Raw genomic sequence first — 23,447 nt, forward strand, 5'->3', positions numbered from 1 at the left:
TGTTGGAATATTGTTGCGGGGACATTAGTGAGGTCGGGCGATAGGTCTGGCTCGCAGTCAGCGTTCCAATTCATCCCAAAGGTGTTCAATGGGATTGAGGTCAGGGCTCTCTGCAGGTCAGTCAAGTTCTTCCACACCAATCGAGACAAACCATTTCTGTATGGGCCTCGCTTTGTGCACGGGGGGGATTGTCATGCTGAAACAGGAAAGGGCCTTCCCCAAACTGTTGCCACAAAGATGGATGCACAGAATCATCTAGAGTTTCATTGTATGCTGTAGCGTTAAGATTTCCCGTCACTGGAACTAACGGGCCTAGCCCAAACCATGAAAAACAGCCCAGACCATTTTTCCTCATCCACCAAACTTCACAGTTAGCACTATGCATTTAGCATTTTTCTGGCATCCACCAAACCCAGATTTGTCTGTCGGACTGCCAGGTGGTGAAGTGTGATTCATCACTGCAGAGAACGCGTTTCCACTGCTCCAGAGTCCAATGACGGCGAGCTTTACACCACTCCAGCTGATGCTTGGCATTGCGCATGGTGATCTTAGGGTTAAGTGCAGCTGCCTGGCCATGGAAACCCATTTTATGATGCCTGCGATGAACAGTTCTTGTGCTGACGTTGCTTCCAGAGGCAGTTTGGAACTCAGTAGTGAGTGTTGCAACCGAGGACAGACAATTTTTACTCGCTTCAGCACTCGGCGGTCCTGTTCTGTGAGTTGTGGGGACTACCACGTTGCGGCTGAGTTGTTGTTGCTCCTAGACATTTCTACTTCACAATAACAGCACTTACAGTTGACCGGGGCAGCTCTAGCAGTGCAGAAATTGTACAAACTAACTTGTTGGAAAGGTTGAATCCTATGATGGTGCCACGTTGAAAGTCACTGAGCTCTTCAGTAAGGCTATTCTACTGCGAATGTTTGTCTATGGAGATTGCATGGCTGTGTGCTCAATTTTATATACCTGTCAGCAACAGGTGTGGCTCAAAAAGCCGAATCCACTCATTTGAAGGGGTGTCCACATAGTTTGGTACATATAGTGAACTTCAGGGGTCAAATAGCTACATTAAATCAAATAGTTTAATAATCCTTACTATGAATTTCAATATGAAAAACTATTCCATACAGTTTAGAAGACCCCCACCCCCCGGCTTCGACTCTCATTGGTTAACAAGCTCTCCCTCTCTCCATCACTCTATCAGGATTAGCTGTGAGGCCAGGTTGGCAGGCCGGGTCGGTCGGGTCAGATTGCAGATTTGGAACTCTGGCTCTGGCTGGTCGTAGTGCTGACTCTAATCTGCTGCTCCCACCGATCCTCTAACTTAGGAGCTGATCCTGTTATTACACATATGAGTATATGAGCCCAGGTCTCACTGGGATAGACCCGCAGGACCCCTCAGCCTGCCAGGGAGCGCACACACACACACACACACACACACACACACACACACACACACACACACACACACACACACACACACACACACACACACACACACACACACACACACACACACACACACACACACACACTATAAAAAATAAAAACACAAACACATAAGGGCTGCACGATATAGGCAAAAAAAGTACATGCGATTTCACGTGCAATACAGATCAAACCACTCGTTGGAATCATAGAAATATAATTATTTATAATAAGAAGCAAAAGTGGAAAGTAGCATTGTTCGTGTTTGCATTTCACCTAACAGAACAGCACGCAAACATAGTGAATCTAACAGTGAGGAGGAGGAACTGCAGTACTTGAGTGGCATGGCGTTGGTGTATGTGAAGCAGCCGCAAAAGGAGAAAAAAACTGAGTTAACTATAAAAACGAACATTACGCCTGGCTAAAATGCGTTTCATAATACCTCATGCAATTTGGATCTCTGCACATGTCAATATTTTGATTTCGATGTGAATTAGATTAATTGTGCAGCCCTAACACACATACAGAGGCACACAAACACTCTGTCATCTCGCTCTCTGGGGGAGTATGCCACTGTGTACATGTAATGGAGTCCCATAAAATGATCAGAAGGTATACTGTGAAATCTGGTGAATGAGCCTGTTTAGGAAGAAAGCCCTCAAAGGCTCCAGGGAGAGACAGGATTAGGTAAACTCACGATTCTACGTCTGTCTATGGGGTTTACACCATTTATTACTTGGCTAGTTATTGTTTAACTGAATCCTTTGTCATTCCTTTATTATTTGTCATATACTATATTCTATGATATCAGGCCTCAGAAACAAGCTTGAAAAACCATGGGACTGTGTTCTTGGGAATTTATCCACAACTGCGTGACTGAATTTACTAATCAAGCAATTGAGCTGCGGTTTAACCTGAGCTCAAGCCATTCTAGCCAATCAAGATTGTAGGTAGAGGTCAACCGATTATGATTTTTCAACGCTGATACCGATACCGATTATTGGAGGACCAAAAAAGCCGATGCCGATTTCTTCTTTTTTATTTATTTTATTTGTAATAATGACAATTACAACAGCACTGAATGAACACATTTTAACTTAATATAATACATCAATAAATCAATTTAGCCTCAAATAAATAATGAAACATGTTCAATTTGGTTTAAATAATGCAAAAACAAAGTGTTGGAGAAGCAAGTAAAAGTGCAATATGTGCCATGTAAGAAAGCTAATGTTTAAGTTCCTTGCTCAGAACATGAGAACATATGAAAGCTTGTAGTTCCTTTTAACATGAGTCTTCAATATTTCCTGGTAAGAAGTTTTAGGTTGTAGTTATTATAGGAATTATAGGACTATTTCTCTCTATATGATTTGTATTTCATATACCTTTGACTATTAGATGTTCTTATAGGCACTTTAGTATTGCCAGTGTAACAGTATAGCTCCCGTCCCTCTCCTCGCTCCTACCTGGGCTCGAACAAGGAACACATCGACAACAGCCACCCTCGAAGCAGTGTTACCCATGCAGAGCAAGGGGAACAACTACTCCAAGTCTCAGAGCGAGTGACGTTTGAAACGCTATTAGCGCGCACCCGCTAACTAGCTAGCCATTTCACATCGGTTACACCAGCCTAATCTTGGGAGTTGATAGGCTTGAAGTCATAAACAGCACAATGCTTGAAGCATTGCGAAGAGCTGCTGGCAAAACGCACGAAAGTGCTGTTTGAATGAATGCTGACGAGCCTGCTGGTGCCTACCATCGCTCAGTCAGACTGCTCTATCAAATCATAGACTTAATTATAACATAATAACACACAGAAATATGAGCCTTAGGTCATTAATATGGTAAAATCCGGAAACTATCATTTCGAAAAAACGTTTATTCTTTTTAGCTAACGGGTGGCATCCATAAGTCTAAATATTCCTGTTACATTGCACAACCTTCAATGTTATGTCATAATTACGTAAAATTCTGGCAAATTATTTCGCAACGAGCCAGGCGGCCCAAAGTGTTGCACATACACTGACTCTGCGTGCAATGAATGCAAGAGAAGTGACACAATTTCACCTGGTTAATATAGCCTGCTAATCTGGATTTCTTTTAGCTAAATATACAGGTTTAAAAATATATATTGATTTTAAGAAAGGCATTGATGTTTATGGTTAGGTACACCTTGGAGCAACGACAGTCCTTTTTCGCGAATGCACACCGCATCGATTATATGCAATGCAGGACACGCTCGTTAAACTAGTAATATCATCAACCATGTGTACTTAACTAGTGATTATGATTGATTGATTGTTTTTTATAAGATAACTTTAATGCTAGCTAGCAACTGCATTTGCGTAACAGGCAGGCTCCTCGTGGAGTGCAATGTAAGGCAGGTGGTTAGAGCGTTTGACAAGTTAACCGTAAGTTTGCAAGATTGAATCCCCGAGCTGACAAGGTAAAAATCTGTCGTTCTGCCCCCGAACAAGGCAGTTAACCCACCGTTCCTAGGCCGTCATTGAAAATAAGAATGTGTTCTTAACTGACTTGCCTAGTTAAATAAAGGTGTAAAAAAATACAAATAAAATCGGCCAAATCGGTGTCCAAAAATACCGATGTCAGATTGTAATGAAAACTTGAAATCGGCCCTAATTAAATCGGCCATTCCGATTAATCCGTCGACCTCTAATTGTAGGCCCTCCAACTTAACCAATTAAATTGCATGATTATCTTCTATATGGCCTGTAAGACCTAGCTGATTCTCTCACATTCATACTATTCATATGCAGTCCCTCCCTCGGCGCAGTGGCAGCCGGCCAGTGTGACAGAGGGAGCGGTGTTCTGCATTTGATGGGCTCCATGTTTGACAATATGAAAGTGAGTCAAGCGCTCCCCAGCGAGACAGACACAGCCTCAGCACCAAACTGAAAGACATTGCAAAGTAGAGCACAGCATACATGATAAACCAGGGAGAGCGAGCGAGATGGAGGGAGGGAGGGAGAAAGGAAGGAAAAATATGTATTGCAGAGACAGCTGTCTAGCTGCAGTGCGTCAGTGTCCCAGCTCATTATCTTACATTACAAGACCTGCTCTCTTCTCCTGTTTTCTCTCTGCAATCAGCTTGCTCTCTGTGTTTCCTGCCCCAGTCTCTCGCTCCCCCCCCACCCCCCATTGTCTCTCTCTCTGCTGTGAGGTTATTACTCTGTACAGGCTGTTAGCTGTTGTCCTCCTGGTCTCAACAGTAGAGCACCAGCAGCTTTCACCGAAACTACATATCCCAGAGGCAATAGCACCTTTCACCTAATCTACATATCCCAGACGCTAGGATATTTTTTATTTATTTTATTATAATTTCTTATTCTTATGGTCGATTCACAATATATACACATTGATCTTTTAAAAATGTTTCTTCAAATAAGCTTTGTTATACAATTAAAATATAGAATTCACTGCATTTCAAAGTCAGCAATAATCAAATGAATTCAGGGCTTGTGAAATTATACCTAGGTTAAATATAAGCCCCCCATAACCATAAGAACCACTAATAATGTCATTATTTTATCCAAAGAGTTGAATCTGCTTTTTTGCAATCACTGATATGGCTTTCAAGTCGTTCTATGAAAATGCCCTTTGTTACAAATTTAACCTGAACCATGCATAACGGTCATTCAATAATAATGACTAACCTCTTGTAGCAGGCATTATAGAACACAGGTCTCATAAACAATCTCTCAAGCACACACGCTTGTGAGTAGCCAGCTCATCTTTAATTTCAAGTTTAGCCAACTGGGATCTCTGTTTATACAGCATGCCAGCCTGTCCACTTTGTTTAGAAGTTGAAATCACGTGGCCTACCTTATTTCTCAATGAGAACGAGTTGCCAATTCCTTATATAATTGTGTATTATGCTTAGTGCACATTTATAAAACGCAGACTAGACAGCTAGTATAAAAGTCTTTGGCTAAAATGCTACTTGTGGTACATTGTACTGCAATATTGCACACAACAAACTGAGCAGTCATTTTCCAGAATCATTATTCATTGATACTCTCGTTTTAGTATTGTCTGCTTTGCGCTCAATCTAAATCATTAGAAAGGTTAACTTCTCCTCTATTACAGTAAAATAATGTCTCAATGCATTTCGGTCTCCATATGACCCATTCTGTTGGACCAAAAACTCAAATACAAATAGTGAGTTGAAACCACTTGTCAGAGAGGAGGAAGTGATCTCTCATCTTGGGGGAGGGGCTTGGTGCGTGTATAAATGGGAAGGTGCACACAGCGAAGAAAGGAGCGAAAGGGGATGAGACAAAAAAGACATGAACAAGCAGACATACAGTGGTTCTTCCTTTAAAAGTTTCAAGCTTGCCCCAACCATTAGTGGTAGATGGTGGCATTCTGTCATTGCACCACAATACCACAAGGGGGAGTAATAACGCTGATCTATCAGTAGTCTAAATTGTGGCACAAATTGACTATCTTTTCATAAATGAACGGAGGCGGTTTCAGTCTAAGAGTCTCTTCTCTGGCACTAGAGTTGTGCATCAGGCAACAACAACAAACTGTCGGTGGTCCTGGAGTTAAGAGAGAACTTGGGTAAATACAATGGGGGAATTACACTTGACATGTGGAATGACGATTTTTGAAAAATAGGTATGGTGGGCTTTTGGTTTCTCTCCCTCTAAAAACAGAAATAAATAATTCTAATTAACGAACTGTTTTTATTTACCACAGTGTGAAAGACTGATAGCCCCTCTATAGAAAGCCCTTCTTTACTGATGAAGATATCGTTATTTTTTAAACAAGCCATAGAAAGTTGGTTGCGATGTCAGTTTAAATCACCAGAAAAGACAAAAGAAATAATACAACAAATAGTGTGGTTAAACTCAAATATACTAATTGATAAAAAAAAACGTTATTAATTGGAACCTTTATCAAGTGGAAGGGGGGAAAGTAAGGAACTTGTCTGTCTGCCATGCATTAAAGACCAAAATTGGTTAAAGAAAATTGTGATAAATAAAAATATACCAGTTTCATTAAAGGACCAAAAAAATTACAGCTGTGCCATACAGATTGCAAAATAGTTGGGAAGAGATTTGAGATGTACCGATTCTATGGCACATGGTTTATGAACTGACAGATAATTTTCCGTTCCTCCTGAAAGTCTTAATCTGCTCACTTAAATGAACAGAGATCCTGGTCATGGTCCTACAGTATGTTGTTATAGCATCAAAGTGAGGACAATCGGCAATCTGCTGTATACAATGGCTTATTGTAACCTGGAGTCACACCTTTCAAGTACTCCTCACCCCACCCCAAACTCCCCAATTAACTTCTTGCGGATCCATGGGACGCTAGCGTGAAATTGCAGAGCGCCACATTCAAATTAAATTACTATAAATATTAAACTTTCATGAAATCACAAGTGCAATACATCAAAATAAAGCTTAACTTGTCGTTAATCCAGCCGCCATGTCAGATTTCAAAAAGGCTTTACGGAGAAAGCAAACCATGTGATTATCTGAGGACAGCGCCCAGCACACAAATGCATAACAAATCATTTTCAACCAGGGAGTTGCGACACGAATGTCAGAAATAGTGATATAATATATGCCTTACCTTTGAAGATCTTCTTCTGTTGGCACTCCAAAAGGTCCCAGTTACATTACAACTGGTCCTTTTGTTCGATAAAGTCCTTTATATCCATAAAAACTCAGTTTAGCTGGCGCGCTTCAGTCAATAATCCACTCGGTTTTCCTCCTTCAAAATGCATACAAAATGAATCCCAAACGTTACCAATAAACTTATCCAAACAAGTAAATCAACGTTTATAATCAAACCTCGGCTACCCTAATACACAAATAAACGATAAAATTTAAGACGGATAATCGTTTTTGTCTTTACCGCAGAAAAATGCCAAAGAACGCGTTCTCATTCACGTGTTTGGAAACACTACAGCCAAAATGGGAGCCACCTAGAAAAACTACAATTTCTGGCTCCTTTTTCCAAAAACCAGCCTGAAACTCTTTCTAAAGACTGTTGACATCTAGTGGAAGCCCTAGGAACTGCAATCGGGCACGATTTCACCCTATTATAAAAGTGCCAGCCATTGAAATCAGTGGTAGGATGAAATATTGTTTTGGGGGTTGGTTTGTCCTCGGGGTTTCGCCTGCCATTTCAGTTCTGTTATACTCACAGACATTATTTTAACAGTTTTAGAAACTTTAGAGTGTTTTCTATGCAAATCTACCAATTATATGCATATCCTAGCTTCTGGGCCTGAGTAGCAGGCAGTTTACTTTGGGCACGCTTTTCATCTGGATGTCAAAATACCGCCCCTTATCCCAAAGAAGTTAACACAGTTCCCATTCAAAAACAAGCTATTTATTAAAAAAAAAGACATTGCGACCAAAGAAAACAGACATAGTTCTCATCAAGCCAGCTACCCATTCCAGGGTTACGACTGTAACCACCAGAGGACTTGAAAATGAGATTGTGAACTCTGCAAACAACGTTTCCACTCGGAGAATGGTAAATTACTAATTAATTAATTAATTCAATACATTGGAATACAAAAAAAGCCATCCACCCATGATGGACTATTAGCAGGACAATACATTTGCCAAGGAGGGGAGGGGGATCATTGTAATTATATAAAAGCCCCTTAGATATTTTGTAAGGTTTTACATTTCTAAATTAATATCACAGACCAGATTTGCCATAACGAAAAATGCCCCTTAGATATTACTTTAGAATCCTTAATTAGATCTACAGGGACATTTTATTGATCTGCAAGTATTTTCATTCAGAAGCCACCTCTTAATGAGTTCCGAGAGCCGTGCCATACCAATTATTATTGGATTATTCACCATGGCAACCACTTGTTAATATAAAATGGAAAATTATGTGCGTTTGAATTTTTTTATCGAATTCAATAATATATTTGTAGCACTGTAGATGCTGTGTTTTTATTTACAGTAGTGATGGACAGCTGGAGGCATTTTGTTTTTCACAAGCGTAGTAAGCTGTGAATTCTGCAAACAAGGTTCCCATGGATGGGCTATTAGCAAGACAATATCCTTTTATAAAGGTTGAAGTCTAGTCTAATAGCTCGGCTACTGTAGGTGTGAAAAAAAATCCCCCCAACTTGCAATGCAACCGCAAAACCTCATGCAACTGCAAAATGTTGGATCAAGAATATATTGTACAGTATTTGCGCATCAACATATTTATGCTTTCGTTAATAAAATAATGATAAAAATACTCTTTCAAAATGCAGATGTTTATTTCAGCTATCAGCAGGTCAATAGGGAATACGTATCACTGAATGACAGAGCATGGGGACTGGTCTTGACATATCAATCAGATTTTTATGTGTAAATGTGGAACTCCACCTCCTGTTTGTGAACTCTGCAAACAATGTGTCCTTGATGGGCTAGAAGCCATCCACCCTTGATGGGCTATCAGTAAGACAGACTCTAGCAGAGTTTAGGGACTTTAAATGTACAGTATTAATGGATGTTTGCGAGGCATGCCACCTATCCCATATCTTTTGCATAGTCCACCAAATGCACTGTTTTCTAACCACATCTGGATGGATCCATAACAAATTACAATGGGAATAAATATCACTGAATGACAGAGCATGGGGACTGGTCTTTATAAATCAGATTTTTATGTGGAAATGTAAAGGTTAATTTGCTCTTCACTCGCAGTCACTTAGTAGCCTAGGCCTACACCCGACCGGTCACGTTGTACAGCGCCATCTTTTCCCATCTGAAAACCTCAATTAAATCGCTTTAGCCGTGATAGTAAAGTTAAATCAAGGCTCCCTTTATTATTTAGTTTTATAACTAAAATGCTTGACTGTAATTAAAGACATGGATGACTTGTATGCTGTGTGATGACATGCACAAATGAGTGATTGATTGATGTACTGTATATTTAAGCAGGCCTTTATGCCAATAAGTAAGTTACGCTAAAACAGCTACAGTAACAAATGCATTTTTGTTTTCTTGGAATAGAAACACGTTGTCCAGTGCCATATCTTCCTAAAGGAAACCCGTAGGCCTACAGTACCACAGCTACAGTAAGAAATACATTTACATTTTTCTTGGAATAGAAAAAAAACAGTATTCAAATTAATTAAGATACATTTCTAAAAATCAATCCCACATAGTCTGTTCTATTCAAGGCTCCCTTTGACTGAGGCCTCCAGCTCCATGTCATTTCAATAACTTAGCTTCTCAAAGATGCCCTCTGGTGGGCAAACTAGTACTAACTACCATTAATGGCAACAATGGCTGACACTTAAATAACGTGCCAAAGAATTTTGCGGCAGCCCGCAAGCTGTGCTGCAGTACGACGCAACTTTTAAAGGAAGAACCACTGTAAATTGCCATGAAAACAATACAATAAACAGTTCTTGCGGTACAGGCATTTCGAATATCGCACCAAAACATATATTCTATTAAATGAAATTCATTCAATATTGCCCAGCCCTACCAGAGGCGCTAGCACCTTTCACCTAAACTACATATCCCAGAGGACCAAGCACCTTTCAGGAGAAAAAGAAGGAGAGGGGCAGTGTGAAGGAGTTTGTGATAGAAAAAATAAAGTGATGAAACTGGCAGAATGGAGAAAGAGAAGGGAAAGAAGAGGAGAGAGGGGGAGAGCAGAGGAGTAAACATCATCCATCACTGCATGGCAGGGCTAGTTCTCTGGCATGCACACACACATGGAATAAAGGACTCAGCCTCAACATCTCTCTGATTCCCTACCACACCCAGCCTCAACATCTCTCTGATTCCCTACCACACCCAGCCTCAACATCTCTCTGATTCCCTACCACACCCAGCCTCAACATCTCTCTGATTCCCTACCACACCCAGCCTCAACATCTCTCTGATTCCCTACCACACCCAGCCTCAACATCTCTGATTCCCTACCACACCCAGCCTCAACATCTCTCTGATTCCCTACCACACCCAGCCTCAACATCTCTGATTCCCTACCACACCCAGCCTCAACATCTCTGATTCCCTACCACACCCAGCCTCAACATCTCTCTGATTCCCTACCACACCCAGCCTCAACATCTCTCTGATTCCCTACCACACCCAGCCTCAACATCTCTCTGATTCCCTACCACACCCAGCCTCAACATCTCTCTGATTCCCTACCACACCCAGCCTCAACATCTCTCCGATTCCCTACCACACCCAGCCTCAACATCTCTCTGATTCCTTACCACACCCAGCCTCAACATCTCTGATTCCCTACTACACCCAGCCTCAACATCTCTCTGATTCCCTACCACACCCAGCCTCAACATCTCTCTGATTCCTTACCACACCACTCCTCCAGCCTCTGCCGAATTATCACCATTTATTCAGAGGGTGAAAGAGGGAGAGGTGAGAGTAACGTCAGAGAGTGAATGAGAAGAGGACAGTGAAAGTTAAGCAAGCGAGTGAAGGAAAAGAGGGGAGGAGAGATGAGAATTAAGAGGGTACATGGAGCGCGGCCAGAAATCTGCTCCTGTTAGACAAGGCGCGTGGGGCCGGCAGAGAGGCCGAAACGCATGGCTGGAGCTCAATTCCACCACTCGCATTCCTCTAACAGGAGCAGGGAGAGGGGGATGACCGATACCGCAGGGGAGAGAGACGGGGGGAGAGAGTGAGAGGGGAGGGCAGGAGGAGGATTTGTGGTGATTTTCATTAGAGCTAGAGGGCAGATAAGAATGTTGGGAGGTGTGTGTTCATTAACATGGTGCACCTGAAGTGTTATTTCCCAGGCGACCATCTCTAACCTGTGGGCCTCCATCACTCCCCAGATGGCTAATGAAAGACGAAGCTGTGATCACTCTATCCCCCTTTCTCTTCCTCTCTCCTTGCTTTCACTCCCTTTGCGTTCCTAATCTGAGCCTATTTTTCATTTTGCTCTCCCCTGCCTCTGCTTCTCTACCTCTTTTGCATTCTGTTCAACTGAACAAAGTCTGGTGCTTCATCAACAGCCTGTCAAATACCCCCACACACACAAAGTAAACCCTCCTCCGCCTCCCACAATTGACACACACAGCAAAGACTCCCCCCTTTGCAGACACACACACACACACACACACCCACACACACACACACACACACACACACACACACACACACACACACACACACACACACACACACACACACACACACACACACACACACACACACACAGTGTAAACTAATCCCAGGTGAATAGTTACCTCCTGTCCTGAGAGGTAATAGGCGGCAAGCAGTCCTCCAATGAAGCGGATGTTGACCTCGAAGACAGACACCTCTGCGTTCTGAGGAAACAGAGGAGAGGGGGATCAATCAGAGACAGAGCACAGTACTGCCAGAGCAGCCTTGCACCAAAACCACATCCTACATACTGCACAGTAACACTAACGCCAGTGTGTAATGGCACACATTCCGAAATTCAGACCAACACCAACACCAAATTCATATGTCAGATTAATAAAAATAAGAAATGTACCTTTCCAAGTACTACCACAAATACAAACTTGTTCCCTGTGTAATACCCTCAACGTTCTCTCTCTAACAACCTGAATGGGCTGTAAATCCAACTGTCACCCTGGGAGATTAGAGAAAGAGGTGGAGGGGGAGGCAGCCCTGTCAGACTCCACCTTCCGTCAGCTCTGCTACCCGTTTCCAATGACATTTAGGAGCCAGGTGCAGAGCGCCGTCGTAAAACATCCTGTGTTAGAAAGCCTGCGGTTGGTCAGGTTATGCACACTACTGCACAACACAAAATATGAAAGCTGCCATATGGGTGATGCGCGCGCGCGCGCACACACACACACACACACACACACACACACACACACACACAAAAGAGAAGTGTCATTCAGGTGACTGAAAACCTCAACGCAGTAACTATAAGTCATTCCAGTTATGCAGACAAACAATCAGAAACGTAACAATCATACAGTCATTCAGGTGTCTCAATTCATGTCATTCATGTGACTCCTGTAAACACAATGTGTAAGAATGTGAATACTGAAAGACTTTATACAAAGTAGACGTGAGAAGTCAGAAATGTTCTTTCCTCACCCCTGCAGTGTTTCAACTCCTTTGATATACAATGTGGCTTTTCATATTCAAACGAATCTTGCATGAAACATTTAAAATGTCCGAATTTTCCTTTAAACACACACACGTTACACACGTTGCGAGCGCGCGGACACACACACTTAGCTAACACAACGTGCCATTGGAACACAGGAGCGATGGTTGCTGATAATGGGCCTCCGTACACCTACAGTTGAAGTCAAAAGTTTACATACACCTTAGCCAAATACATTTAAACTCAGTTTTTCACAATCCTGACATTTAATCCTAGTAAAAATTCCCTGTCTTAGGTCAGTTAGGATCACCACTTTATTTTAAGAATGTGAAATATCAGAATAATAGTAGAGAGTGATTTATTTCAGCTTTTATTTCTTTCATCACATTCCCAGTAGGTCAGAAGTTTACATACACTCAATCGGTATTTGGTAGCATTGCCTTTAAATTGTTTAACTTGGGTGAACCGTTTCGTGTAGCCTCCCACAATACGTTGGGATAATTTTAGCCCATTCCTCCTAACAGAGCTGGTGTAACTGAGTCAGGTTGGTAGGCCTCCTTGCTCGCACACACTTTTTCAGTTCCACCCACAAATTTTCTATAGGATTGAGGTCAGGGCTTTGTGATGGCCACTCCAATACCTTGACTTTGTTGTCCTTAAGCCATTTTGCCACAACTTTGGAAGTATGCTTGGGGTCATTGTTCATTTGGAAGACCCATTTGCGACCAAGCTTTAACTTCCTGACTGATGTCTTGAGATGTTGCTTCAATATATCCACAGGTTTCCTCCTCATGATGCCATCTATTTTGTGAAGTGCACCAGTCCCTCCTGTAGCATAGCACCCCCACAACACGATGCTGCCACCCCCGTGCTTCACGGTTGGGATGGTGTTCTTCGGCTTGTAAGCCACCCCATTTTTCCTCCAAACATAACAATGGTCATTATGGCCAAACAGTTCTATTTTGTTTCATCAGACCAGAGGACATTTCTCCAAAAATGATGATCTTTGTCCCCATGTGCAGTTGCAAGCCGTAGTCTGGCTTTTTTATGGCGGTTTTGGAGCAGTGGCTTCTTCCTTGCTGAGCGGCCTTTCAGGTTATGTCGATATAGGACTCGTTTTACTGTGGATATAGACACTTTTGTACCTGTTTCCTCCAGCATCTTCACAAGGTCCTTTGCTGTTGTTCTGGGATTGATTTGCACTTTTCGCACCAAAGTACGTTCATCTCTAGGAGACAGAACGCGTGTGTTTATACTTGTGTACTATTGTTTGTACACATGAACGTGGTACCTTCAGGCGTTTGGAAATTGCTCCCAAGGATGAACCAGACTTGTGGAGGTCTACAAATACATCCACAGGTACACTTCCAATTGACTCAAATTATGTCAATTAGCCTATCAGAAGCTTCTAAAGCCATGACATAATTTTCTGGAATTTTCCAAGCTGTTTAAAGGTTGAAAAAAACGTGTTTTGATGACTCCAACCTAAGTGTATGTAAACTTCCGACTTCAACTGTATGTAGATATTCCATTAAAAACCAGCCATTTCCAGCTACAATCGTCATTTACAAAATTAACAAAGTCTACACTGTATCTGATCAAGTTGATATTTTATTGGGAATTTTTTTTAGCTTTTCTTTAAAAACAAGGACATTTCTAAATGACCCCAAACTTTTGAACGGTTGTGTGTGTGTGTGTGTGATAGATATATATATATATATTCTTTTTTATCCTCCTGTCCCTCTCCCTCAGAGCTGACCGGAGCAGTCCAGAGGTAAATTACATTCCACAGCGTCAGCCTGTCATAAACACACACCACCTGTGCTGTCATTACCTCGGCAGGGCTTTAATAACCCTAGCCTGAGAGAGAGCGAGAGAGGTTGAGGGAGAGAGACTGGTAAAACAGAGAATCAAGACAGAGGGGGAGATGCTCAGGCAGAGAAACAGACATGTCTCAGTCAGGGGTGTACTGATTGTAGTCCATTGGCCGTTTATGTGGTCTGGTGAGGGAGTTTATAAGCGAGAACCAGACAGACAGACAGCCAAAGCCTCCTCTCAAGCAATCTCTCCCTCTCCTCTTTGCATCTCCAATGAGAATATTTTGCCTTCTCCCTCATCCCCCTCTCTTGCATGCCTTCTATATCTCACCTTCTCTGTTTCTCCTGGGTAAACAGCGCAAGGGTCTGGCTTAATGATCAGTGAGATGTCCGGGCAGCCAATCCCCTGCGTGGCTAACTCAGCCCACGCTCCGCTCCAGACTCCCAGGCCTACCACCAAATTACTCAACTTATCTGGCTCTGCACTGGAATTTCTGCTGCCGCAGCGTCAATAATACTAATAACAATATAATATACAGTGCATTCGTAAAGTATTCAGACCCCTTGACTTATTACACTTTTTGTTACATTACAGCCTTATTCTAAAATTGATTACATACAAATTCATCAATCTACACACAATAGCCCATAATGACAAAGCAAAAATAGGTTTAGAAATGTTTGCAAATAAAATCGGAAATCCCTTATTTACGTAAGTATTCAGACCTTTTGCTATGAGACTCGAAAATGAGTTCAGGTGCATCCTGTTTCCATTGATCAGTCTTGATGTTTCTACAACTTGATTGGAGTACACCAGTGGACATGATTAGGGATAGGCACAGACCTGTCTATATACATTTCCACAGAAATCAAGATTCTCTGGTCTGATGAAACCAAGATTGAACTATTTGCCCTGAATGTCAAGCGTCACGTCTGGACGAAACATGGCACCATCCCTACGGTGAAGCATGGTGGTGACAGCATCATATTGTGGGGATATTTTTCAGCGGCAGGGACTGGGAGACTAGGCAGGATCGAGGGAAAAATTTACGGAGCCAAGTACACAGAGATCCTGGATGAAAACCTGCTCCAGAGGGGTCAGGACATCAGACTGGGGTGAAGGTTCACCTTCCAACAGGACAACGACCCTAAGTACACAGCCAACAATGCAGGAGTGGCTTCTAGACAAGTCTCTGAATGTCCTTGAGTGGCCTAGCCAGAGCCCGGACTTGAACCTTATCGAACAGCTCGAGAGACCTGAAAATAGCTGTGCAGCGACGCTCCCCATCCAACCTGACAGAGCTTGAAAGGATCTGCAGAGAAGAATGGGAGAAACTCCCCAAATACAGGTGTACCAAAGTTGTAGTCTCAAACCCAAGAAGACTCGAGGCTATAATCACTGCCAAAGGTGCTTCAACAAAGTACTGAGTAAAGGGTCTGAATACTTATGTAAATGTGATAGCATTTTTTTTAATTTTTTTATAAACTTGCAAAAATGTCTAAAAACCAGTTTTTGCTTTGTCATTATAAGGTATTGTGTGTAGATTAATGAGGGGAAAAACTATTTAATCAATTTTAGAGTAAGGCTGTAAAATACTTTGAAAACTTTCCAAATGCACTGTATATGCCATTTAGCAGATGCTTTAATCCAAAGTAGCAGTCATGCGTGCGTACACATTTCTAAATAGCACCTTGTGTAATATACTATTCTAACTTGCAACAGTAAATTGAGACCCCGACTGAGGTTGATCCGAGGGCCTTCAAAAGGCCCATCCCTGACGTAAACATATAGATCACTAACATCCTCCCTCTCTTTTTCTCTCACCCTCCCCTCTGTCTCTCTCATCCATCTCCCATCGCTCTCCATCTTCCTTTTCCTTCTCTCCCTCTACCCCAGAGCTGACCGGAGCAGTCCAGAGGTTATTTACATTCCACAGTGTCAGCCTGTCAAACACTCACACACCACCTGTGCTGTCATCACATCCGCAGGGCTTTAATAACCCTAGCCTGAGAGAGAGCGAGAGAGGTTGAGGGAGAGAGACTGGTAAAACAGAGAATCAAGACAGAGGGGGAGATGGCAGAGAAACAGACAGGCGTCTCAGTCAGGGGTGTACTGATTGCAGTCCATTGGCCCTTTATGTGGTCTGAAACACTCTCCCTGCCCACATCGTTTCCATGACTCCTACCAGCGTGTCCAGTTATCCCTCCATCACAGCAACGCTAGACGCTCCTTTCCTCATGTCTCAAAAGGCTTCACTACTGGACAGGGACTAAAAACCAGAGCCCTCTGTCCGTAGCTTGGCGGACTCTCTAGCGCCCCGTCTGTGTGGTTGTTAGTAGATCTGATTAAGGTAGAAGTGGCATCAAGCAAGTTGTTATTGTTGGTTGTAGGTTCTCTGAAGGTTCTACCATATGCTTATATGGCACTGAAGACTACAAGCCAGAAGGTGGCAAAGTACAGTGTTTTCACTACTGAAGTACAGAAATGTAAAGGCTTTGTGCTCTACTCACCACACTAAAGTCCAGGTTCTGCTCTATCCACTCTTGTCCGTCCTTGAACTCGTCGTGAAGTCCCATCATGTACAGGCTGTCTAAGGCGTCCACTATGGTGGCCCCCATCTGGGAATTACCTGGACAGAGGACATACACAGGGTTAGGCTCTCATGTAACAATAAATAATGTAACCAAAGGTCCTTATTACCATATACATCAGGGATAGGGGTCAATTCCATCTAAATTCCAGTCAATTCAGGTAGTACAGTGAAATTCCAATTCTTATCAATAAGGAAAATGTAGAATTTTCTGAATTGACTGGAATTTAAAATGGAATTGACCCCAACCCTGATACACACAGTATGTGTGGCCCATGTCAAATGAATGAAACCCACACAGGGTTCTCCCCAGGATTTTTTAACAAGGTGGTGCTGCAGAGTCCCGTGAAAGTCAGAGGCCTGGAACGTGGAAGATCTCCCCCAATTCCTGCAATCTAGAGCAAAAAAACTATTAGGGCAGGGTTCCCAACTTTCAGGCCCCCCTTCCAGCATTGGGGAACACCCCGCACCCCCCTTCCAGCATTGGGGAACACCCCGCCCCCCCCCCCCCCCCCCCCCCCTCCAGCATTGGGGAACACCCCTCACCCCCCTTCCAGCATTGGGGAACACCCCGCTCCCCCCCCTTCCAGCATTGGGGAACACCCCGCTCCCCCCCTTCCAGCATTGGGGAACACCCCGCGCCCCCCCTTCCAGCATTGGGGAACACCCCGCGCCCCCCCTTCCAGCATTGGGGAACACCCCGCGCCCCCCTTCCAGCATTGGGGAACACCCCGCTCCCCCCCCTCCAACATTGGGGAACACCCCGCGCCCCCCCCTCCAGCATTGGGGAACACCCCGCTCCCCCCCCCTCCAGCATTGGGGAACACCCCGCGCCCCCCCTTCCAGCATTGGGGAACACCCCGCGCTCCCCTTCCAGCATTGGGGAACACCCCGCTGCCCCCCTTCCAACATTGGGGAACACCCCGCGCCCCCCCTTCCAGCATTGGGGAACACCCCGCGCTCCCCTTCCAGCATTGTGGAACACTCCGCTCCCCCCCTTCCAGCATTGGGGAACACCCCGCGCCCCCCCTTCCAACATTGGGGAACACCCCGCTCCCCCCCTTCCAGCATTGGGGAACACCCCGCGCCCCCCCCCCCCTTCCAACATTGGGGAACACCCCGCTGCCCCCCCTTCCAGCATTGGGGAACACCCCGCGCCCCCCCCTTCCAGCATTGGGGAACACACCGCGCCCCCCCCCTCCAACATTGGGGAACACCCCGCGCCCCCCCTCCAACATTGGGGAACACCCCGCGCCCCCCCCCCCCTCCAGCATTGGGGAACACCCCGCTCCCCCCACTCCAACATTGGGGAACACCCCGCACCCCCCCTTCCAGCATTGGGGAACACCCCGCTCCCCCCCCTCCAACATTGGGGAACACCCCGCTCCCCCCCTTCCAGCATTGGGGAACACCCCGCGCACCCCTTCCAGCATTGGGGAACACCCCGCACTCCCCTTCCAACGTTGGGGAACACCCCGCGCCCCCCCTTCCAGCATTGGGGAACACCCCGCGCTCCCCTTCCAGCATTGGGGAACACCCCGCGCTCCCCTTCCAGCATTGGGGAACACCCCGCGCACCCCTTCCAGCATTGGGGAACACCCCGCACTCCCCTTCCAACGTTGGGGAACACCCCGCGCCCCCCCTTCCAGCATTGGGGAACACCCCGCGCCCCCCCTTACAGCATTGGGGAACACCCCGCGCTCCCCTTCCAGCATTGGGGAACACCCCGCGCTCCCCTTCCAACATTGGGGAACACCCCGCGCCCCCCCTTCCAGCATTGGGGAACATCCAGCTCCCCCCCTTCCAACATTGGGGAACACCCCGCTCCCCCCCCTTCCAACATTGGGGAACACCCCGCTCCCCCCCCTTCCAACATCGGGGAACACCCCGCGCCCCCCCTTCCAACATTGGGGAACATCCAGCTCCCCCCCTTCCAGCATTGGGGAACATCCAGCTCCCCCCCTTCCAACATTGGGGAACACCCCGCTCCCCCCCCTTCCAACATTGGGGAACACCCCGCGCCCCCCCTTCCAGCATTGGGGAACACCCCGCGCCCCCCCTTCCAGCATTGTGGAACACTCCGCTCCCCCCCTTCCAGCATTGGGGAACACCCCGCGACCCCCTTCCAACATTGGGGAACACCCCGCGCGCCCCCCCCCCCCCCCTTCCAACATTGGGGAACACCCCGCTGCCCCCCCTTCCAGCATTGGCGAACACCCCGCGCCCCACATTCCAACATTGGGGAACCGCCCGCTCCCCCCCTTACAGCATTGGGGAACACCCAGCGCTCCCCTTCCAGCATTGGGGAACACCCCGCGCTCCCCTTCCAGCATTGGGGAACACCCCGCGCCCCCCCTTCCAGCATTGGGGAAAACCCCGCTGCCCCCCCTTCCAGCATTGGGGAACCTCCCGTGCCCCCCCCCCCCTTCCAACATTGGGGAACACCCCGCTGCCCCCCCTTCCAGCATTGGCGAACACCCCGCGCCCCCCCTTCCAGCATTGGGGAACACCCCGCACCCCCCCTTCCAGCATTGGGGAACACCCCGCTGCCCCCCCTTCCAGCATTGGGGAACACCCGCTGCCCCCCCTTCCAGCATTGGGGAACACCCCGCTGCCCCCCCTTCCAGCATTGGGGAACACCCCGCGCCCCCCCCCTCCAGCATTGGGGAACACCCTGCGCCCCCCCCCCCCCATCCAGCATTGGGGAACACCCCGATCCCCCCCTCCAACATTGGGGAACACCCCGCATCCCCCCCTTCCAGCATTGGGGAACACCCCGCGCCCCCCCTTCCAGCATTGGGGAACCCCCCGCCCCCCCCCCCCTTCCAACATTGGGGAACACCCCGCTGCCCCCCCTTCCAGCATTGGCGAACACCCCGCGCCCCCCCTTCCAGCATTGGGGAACAACCCGCTGCCCCCCCTTCCAGCATTGGGGAACAACCCGCTGCCCCCCCTTCCAGCATTGGGGAACACCCGCTGCCCCCCCTTCCAGCATTGGGGAACACCCCGTGCCCCCCCCCTTCCAACATTGGGGAACACCCCTTCCCCCCCTCCAACATTGGGGAACACCCCACGCCCCCGTCTCCAGCATTGGGGAACACCACGCTCCACCCCCTCCAACATTGGGGAACGCCCAGCGCTCCCCTTCCAGCATTGGGGAACACCCCGCGCCCCCCCTCCAGCATTGGGGAACACCCAGCGCTCCCCTTCCAGCATTGGGGAACACCCCGCGCCCCCCCTCCAGCATTGGGGAACACCCCGCTCCCCCCCCTCCAGCATTGGGGAACACCCCGCGCCCCCCCTTCCAGCATTGGGGAACACACCGCGCTCCCCTTCCAGCATTGGGGAACACTCCGTGCTCCCCTTCCAGCATTGGGGAACACCCCGCGCCTCCCCTTCCAGCATTGGGGAACACCCCGCGCTCCCCTTCCAGCGTTGGGGAACACCCCGCGCCCCCCTTCAAGCATTGGGGAACACCCCGCTCCCCCCCTTCCAACATTGGGGAACACCCGCGCTCCCCTTCCAGCATTGGGGAACACCCCGCGCTCCCCTTCCAACATTGGGGAACACCCCGCTCCCCCCTTCCAACATTGGGGAACACCCCGCGCCCCCCCTTCCAACATTGGGGAACACCCCGTGCCCCCCCTTCCAGCATTGGGGAACACCCCGCTGACCCCCCTTCCAGCATTGGGGAACACCCCGCTGACCCCCCTTCCAGCATTGGGGAACACCCCGCTGACCCCCCTTCCAGCATTGGGGAACACCCTATGCCCCCCCTTCCAGCATTGGGGAACACCCCGCGCCCCCCTTCCAGCATTGGGGAACACCCCGCTGACCCCCCTTCCAGCATTGGGGAACACCCCGTGCCCCCCCTTCCAGCATTGGGGAACACCCCGCGCTCCCCCCCTTCCAGCATTGGGGAACACCCCGCGCTCCCCCCCTTCCAGCATTGGGGAACACCCCACTCCCCCCCTTTCAACATTGGGGAACACCGCGCGCCCACCCCTTCCAACATTGGGGAACACCCCGCTGCTCCCCCTTCCAGCATTGGGGAACACCCCGCGTCCCCCTTCCAGCATTGGGGAACACCCCGCGCTCCCCCCCTTCCAGCATTGGGGAACACCCCGAGCTCCCCTTCCAGCATTGGGGAACACTCCGCTGCCCCCCCTTCCAGCATTGGGGAACACTCCGCTGCCCCCACTTCCAGCATTGGGGAACACCCCGAGCTCCAAATCCAGCATTGGAGAACACCCCGCGCCCCCCCTTCCAACATTGGGGAACACCCCGCTCCCCCCCCCTCCAACATTGGGGAACACCCCTTCCCCCCCTTCCAGCATTGTGGAACAACCCGCTCCCCCCATTCCAGCATTGGGGAACACCCCGCGCTCCCCTTCCAGCATTGGGGAACACCCCGCGCCCCCCCCCCCCCTTCCAACATTGGGGAACACCCCGCTGCCCCCCATTCCAGCATTGGGGAACACCCCGCTGCCCCCCCTTCCAGCATTGGGGAACACCCCGCTGCCCCCCCTTCCAGCATTGGGGAACACCCTGCGCCCCCCCCTCCAGCATTGGGGAACACCCCGCTCCCCCCCTCCAACATTGGGGAACACCCCGCGACCCCCCCTTCCAGCATTGGGGAACACCCCGCGCCCCCCTTTCCAGCATTGGGGAACCCCCCGCTCCCCCCCTTCCAACATTGGGGAACACCCCGCGCTCCCCTTCCAGCATTGGGGAACACCCCGCGCTCCCCTTCCAGCATTGGGGAACACCCCGCGCCCCCCTTCCAGCATTGGGGAACACCCCGCTCCCACCTTCCAACATTGGGGAACACCCCGCGCCCCCCCTTCCAGCATTGGGGAACACCCCGCTGGCCCCCCTTCTAGCATTGTGGAACACTCCGCTCCCCCACTTCCAGCATTGGGGAACACCCCGCGCCCCCCCCTCCAGCATTGGGGAACAACCCGCTCCCCCCCCTCCAACATTGGGGAACACCCCGCGCCCCCCCTTCCAGCATTGGGGAACACCCCGCACCCCCCCTCCAGCATTGGGGAACACCCCGCGCTTTCCTTCAAGCATTGGGGAACACCCCGCGCTCCCCTTCCAGCATTGGGGAACACCCCGCGCCCCCCCTTCCAGCATTGGGGAACACCCCGCGCCCCCCCTCCAGCATTGGGGAACACCCCGCGCTCCCCTTCAAGCATTGGGGAACACCCCGCGCTCCCCTTCCAGCATTGGGGAACACCCCGCGCTCCCCTTCCAGCATTGGGGAACACCCCGCTGCCCCCCCTTCCAGCATTGGGGAACACCCCGCTGCCCCCCCTTCCAGCATTGGGGAACAACCCGTGCCCCCCCCCCCTTCCAGCATTGGGGAACACCCCGCGCCCCCCCCCCCTCCAGCATTGGGGAACACCCTGCGCCCCCCCCTCCAGCATTGGGGAACACCCCGCTCCCCCCCTCCAACATTGGGGAACACCCCGCGCCCCCCCTTCCAGCATTGGGGAACCCCCCGCTCCCCCCCTTCCAACATTGGGGAACACCCCGCGCTCCCCTTCCAGCATTGGGGAACACCCCGCGCTCCCCTTCCAACATTGGGGAACACCCCGAGCCCCCCTTCCAGCATTGGGGAACACCCCGCTCCCCCCTTCCAACAATGGGGAACACCCCGCACCCCCCTTCCAGCATTGGGGAACACCCCGCGCTCCCCTTCCAGCATTGTGGAACACTCCGCTACCCCACTTCCAGCATTGGGGAACACCCCGCGACCCCCCCTCCAGCATTGGGGAACACCCCACTCCCCCCCCTCCAACATTGGGGAACACCCCGCGCCCCCCCTTCCAGCATTGGGGAACACCCCGCGCCCCCCTCCAGCATTGGGGAACACCCCGCGCTCCCCTTCAAGCATTGGGGAACACCCCGCGCTCCCCTTCCAGCATTGGGGAACACCCCGCGCTCCCCTTCCAGCATTGGGGAACACCCCGCGCTCCCCTTCCAGCATTGGGGAACACCCCGCGCCCCCCCTTCCAGCATTGGGGAACACCCCGCTGCCCCCCCTTCCAGCTTTGGGGAACAACCCGCTCCCCCCTTCCAGCATTGGGGAACATCCCACTCCCCCCCTCCAGCATTGGGGAACACCCCGCGCCCCCCCCCTCCAGCATTGGGGAACACCCTGCGCCCCCCCCCTCCAGCATTGGGGAACACCCCGCTCCCCCCTCCAACATTGGGGAACACCCCGCGCCCCCCCTTCCAGCATTGGGGAACCCCCCGCTCCCCCCCTTCCAACATTGGGGAACACCCCGCGCTCCCCTTCCAGCATTGGGGAACACCCCGCGCTCCCCTTCCAACATTGGGGAACACCCCGCGCCCCCCTTCCAGCATTGGGGAACACCCCGCTCCCCCCTTCCAACAATGGGGAACACCCCGCGCCCCCCCTTCCAGCATTGGGGAACACCCCGCGCTCCCCTTCCAGCATTGTGGAACACTCCGCTACCCCACTTCCAGCATTGGGGAACACCCCGC

The 23,447-nt window shown here is 49.2% G+C and overlaps 1 protein-coding gene across 2 annotated transcripts in view; it reads right to left on the reverse strand.

Moving 5' to 3' along the window:
- man1a2 (mannosidase, alpha, class 1A, member 2) overlaps positions 1-23,447 on the reverse strand; it is a 127,509-nt gene that overhangs the window by 37,121 nt on the left and 66,941 nt on the right. For both annotated transcript variants that reach the window (XM_014174073.3, XM_014174072.3), the window contains 2 exons: positions 16,852-16,970; positions 11,661-11,741 (listed from right to left, as the gene is read on the reverse strand). In XM_014174073.3, the coding sequence (XP_014029548.1) occupies positions 11,661-11,741; positions 16,852-16,970 (200 nt within the window). The remainder of the gene's footprint in view (positions 1-11,660; positions 11,742-16,851; positions 16,971-23,447) is intronic.

The sequence above is a fragment of the Salmo salar genome, chromosome 25 (genome assembly GCF_965601325.2).
Source record: "Salmo salar chromosome 25, fSalSal1, whole genome shotgun sequence".
Classification (NCBI taxonomy): Eukaryota; Metazoa; Chordata; class Actinopteri; order Salmoniformes; family Salmonidae; genus Salmo; species Salmo salar.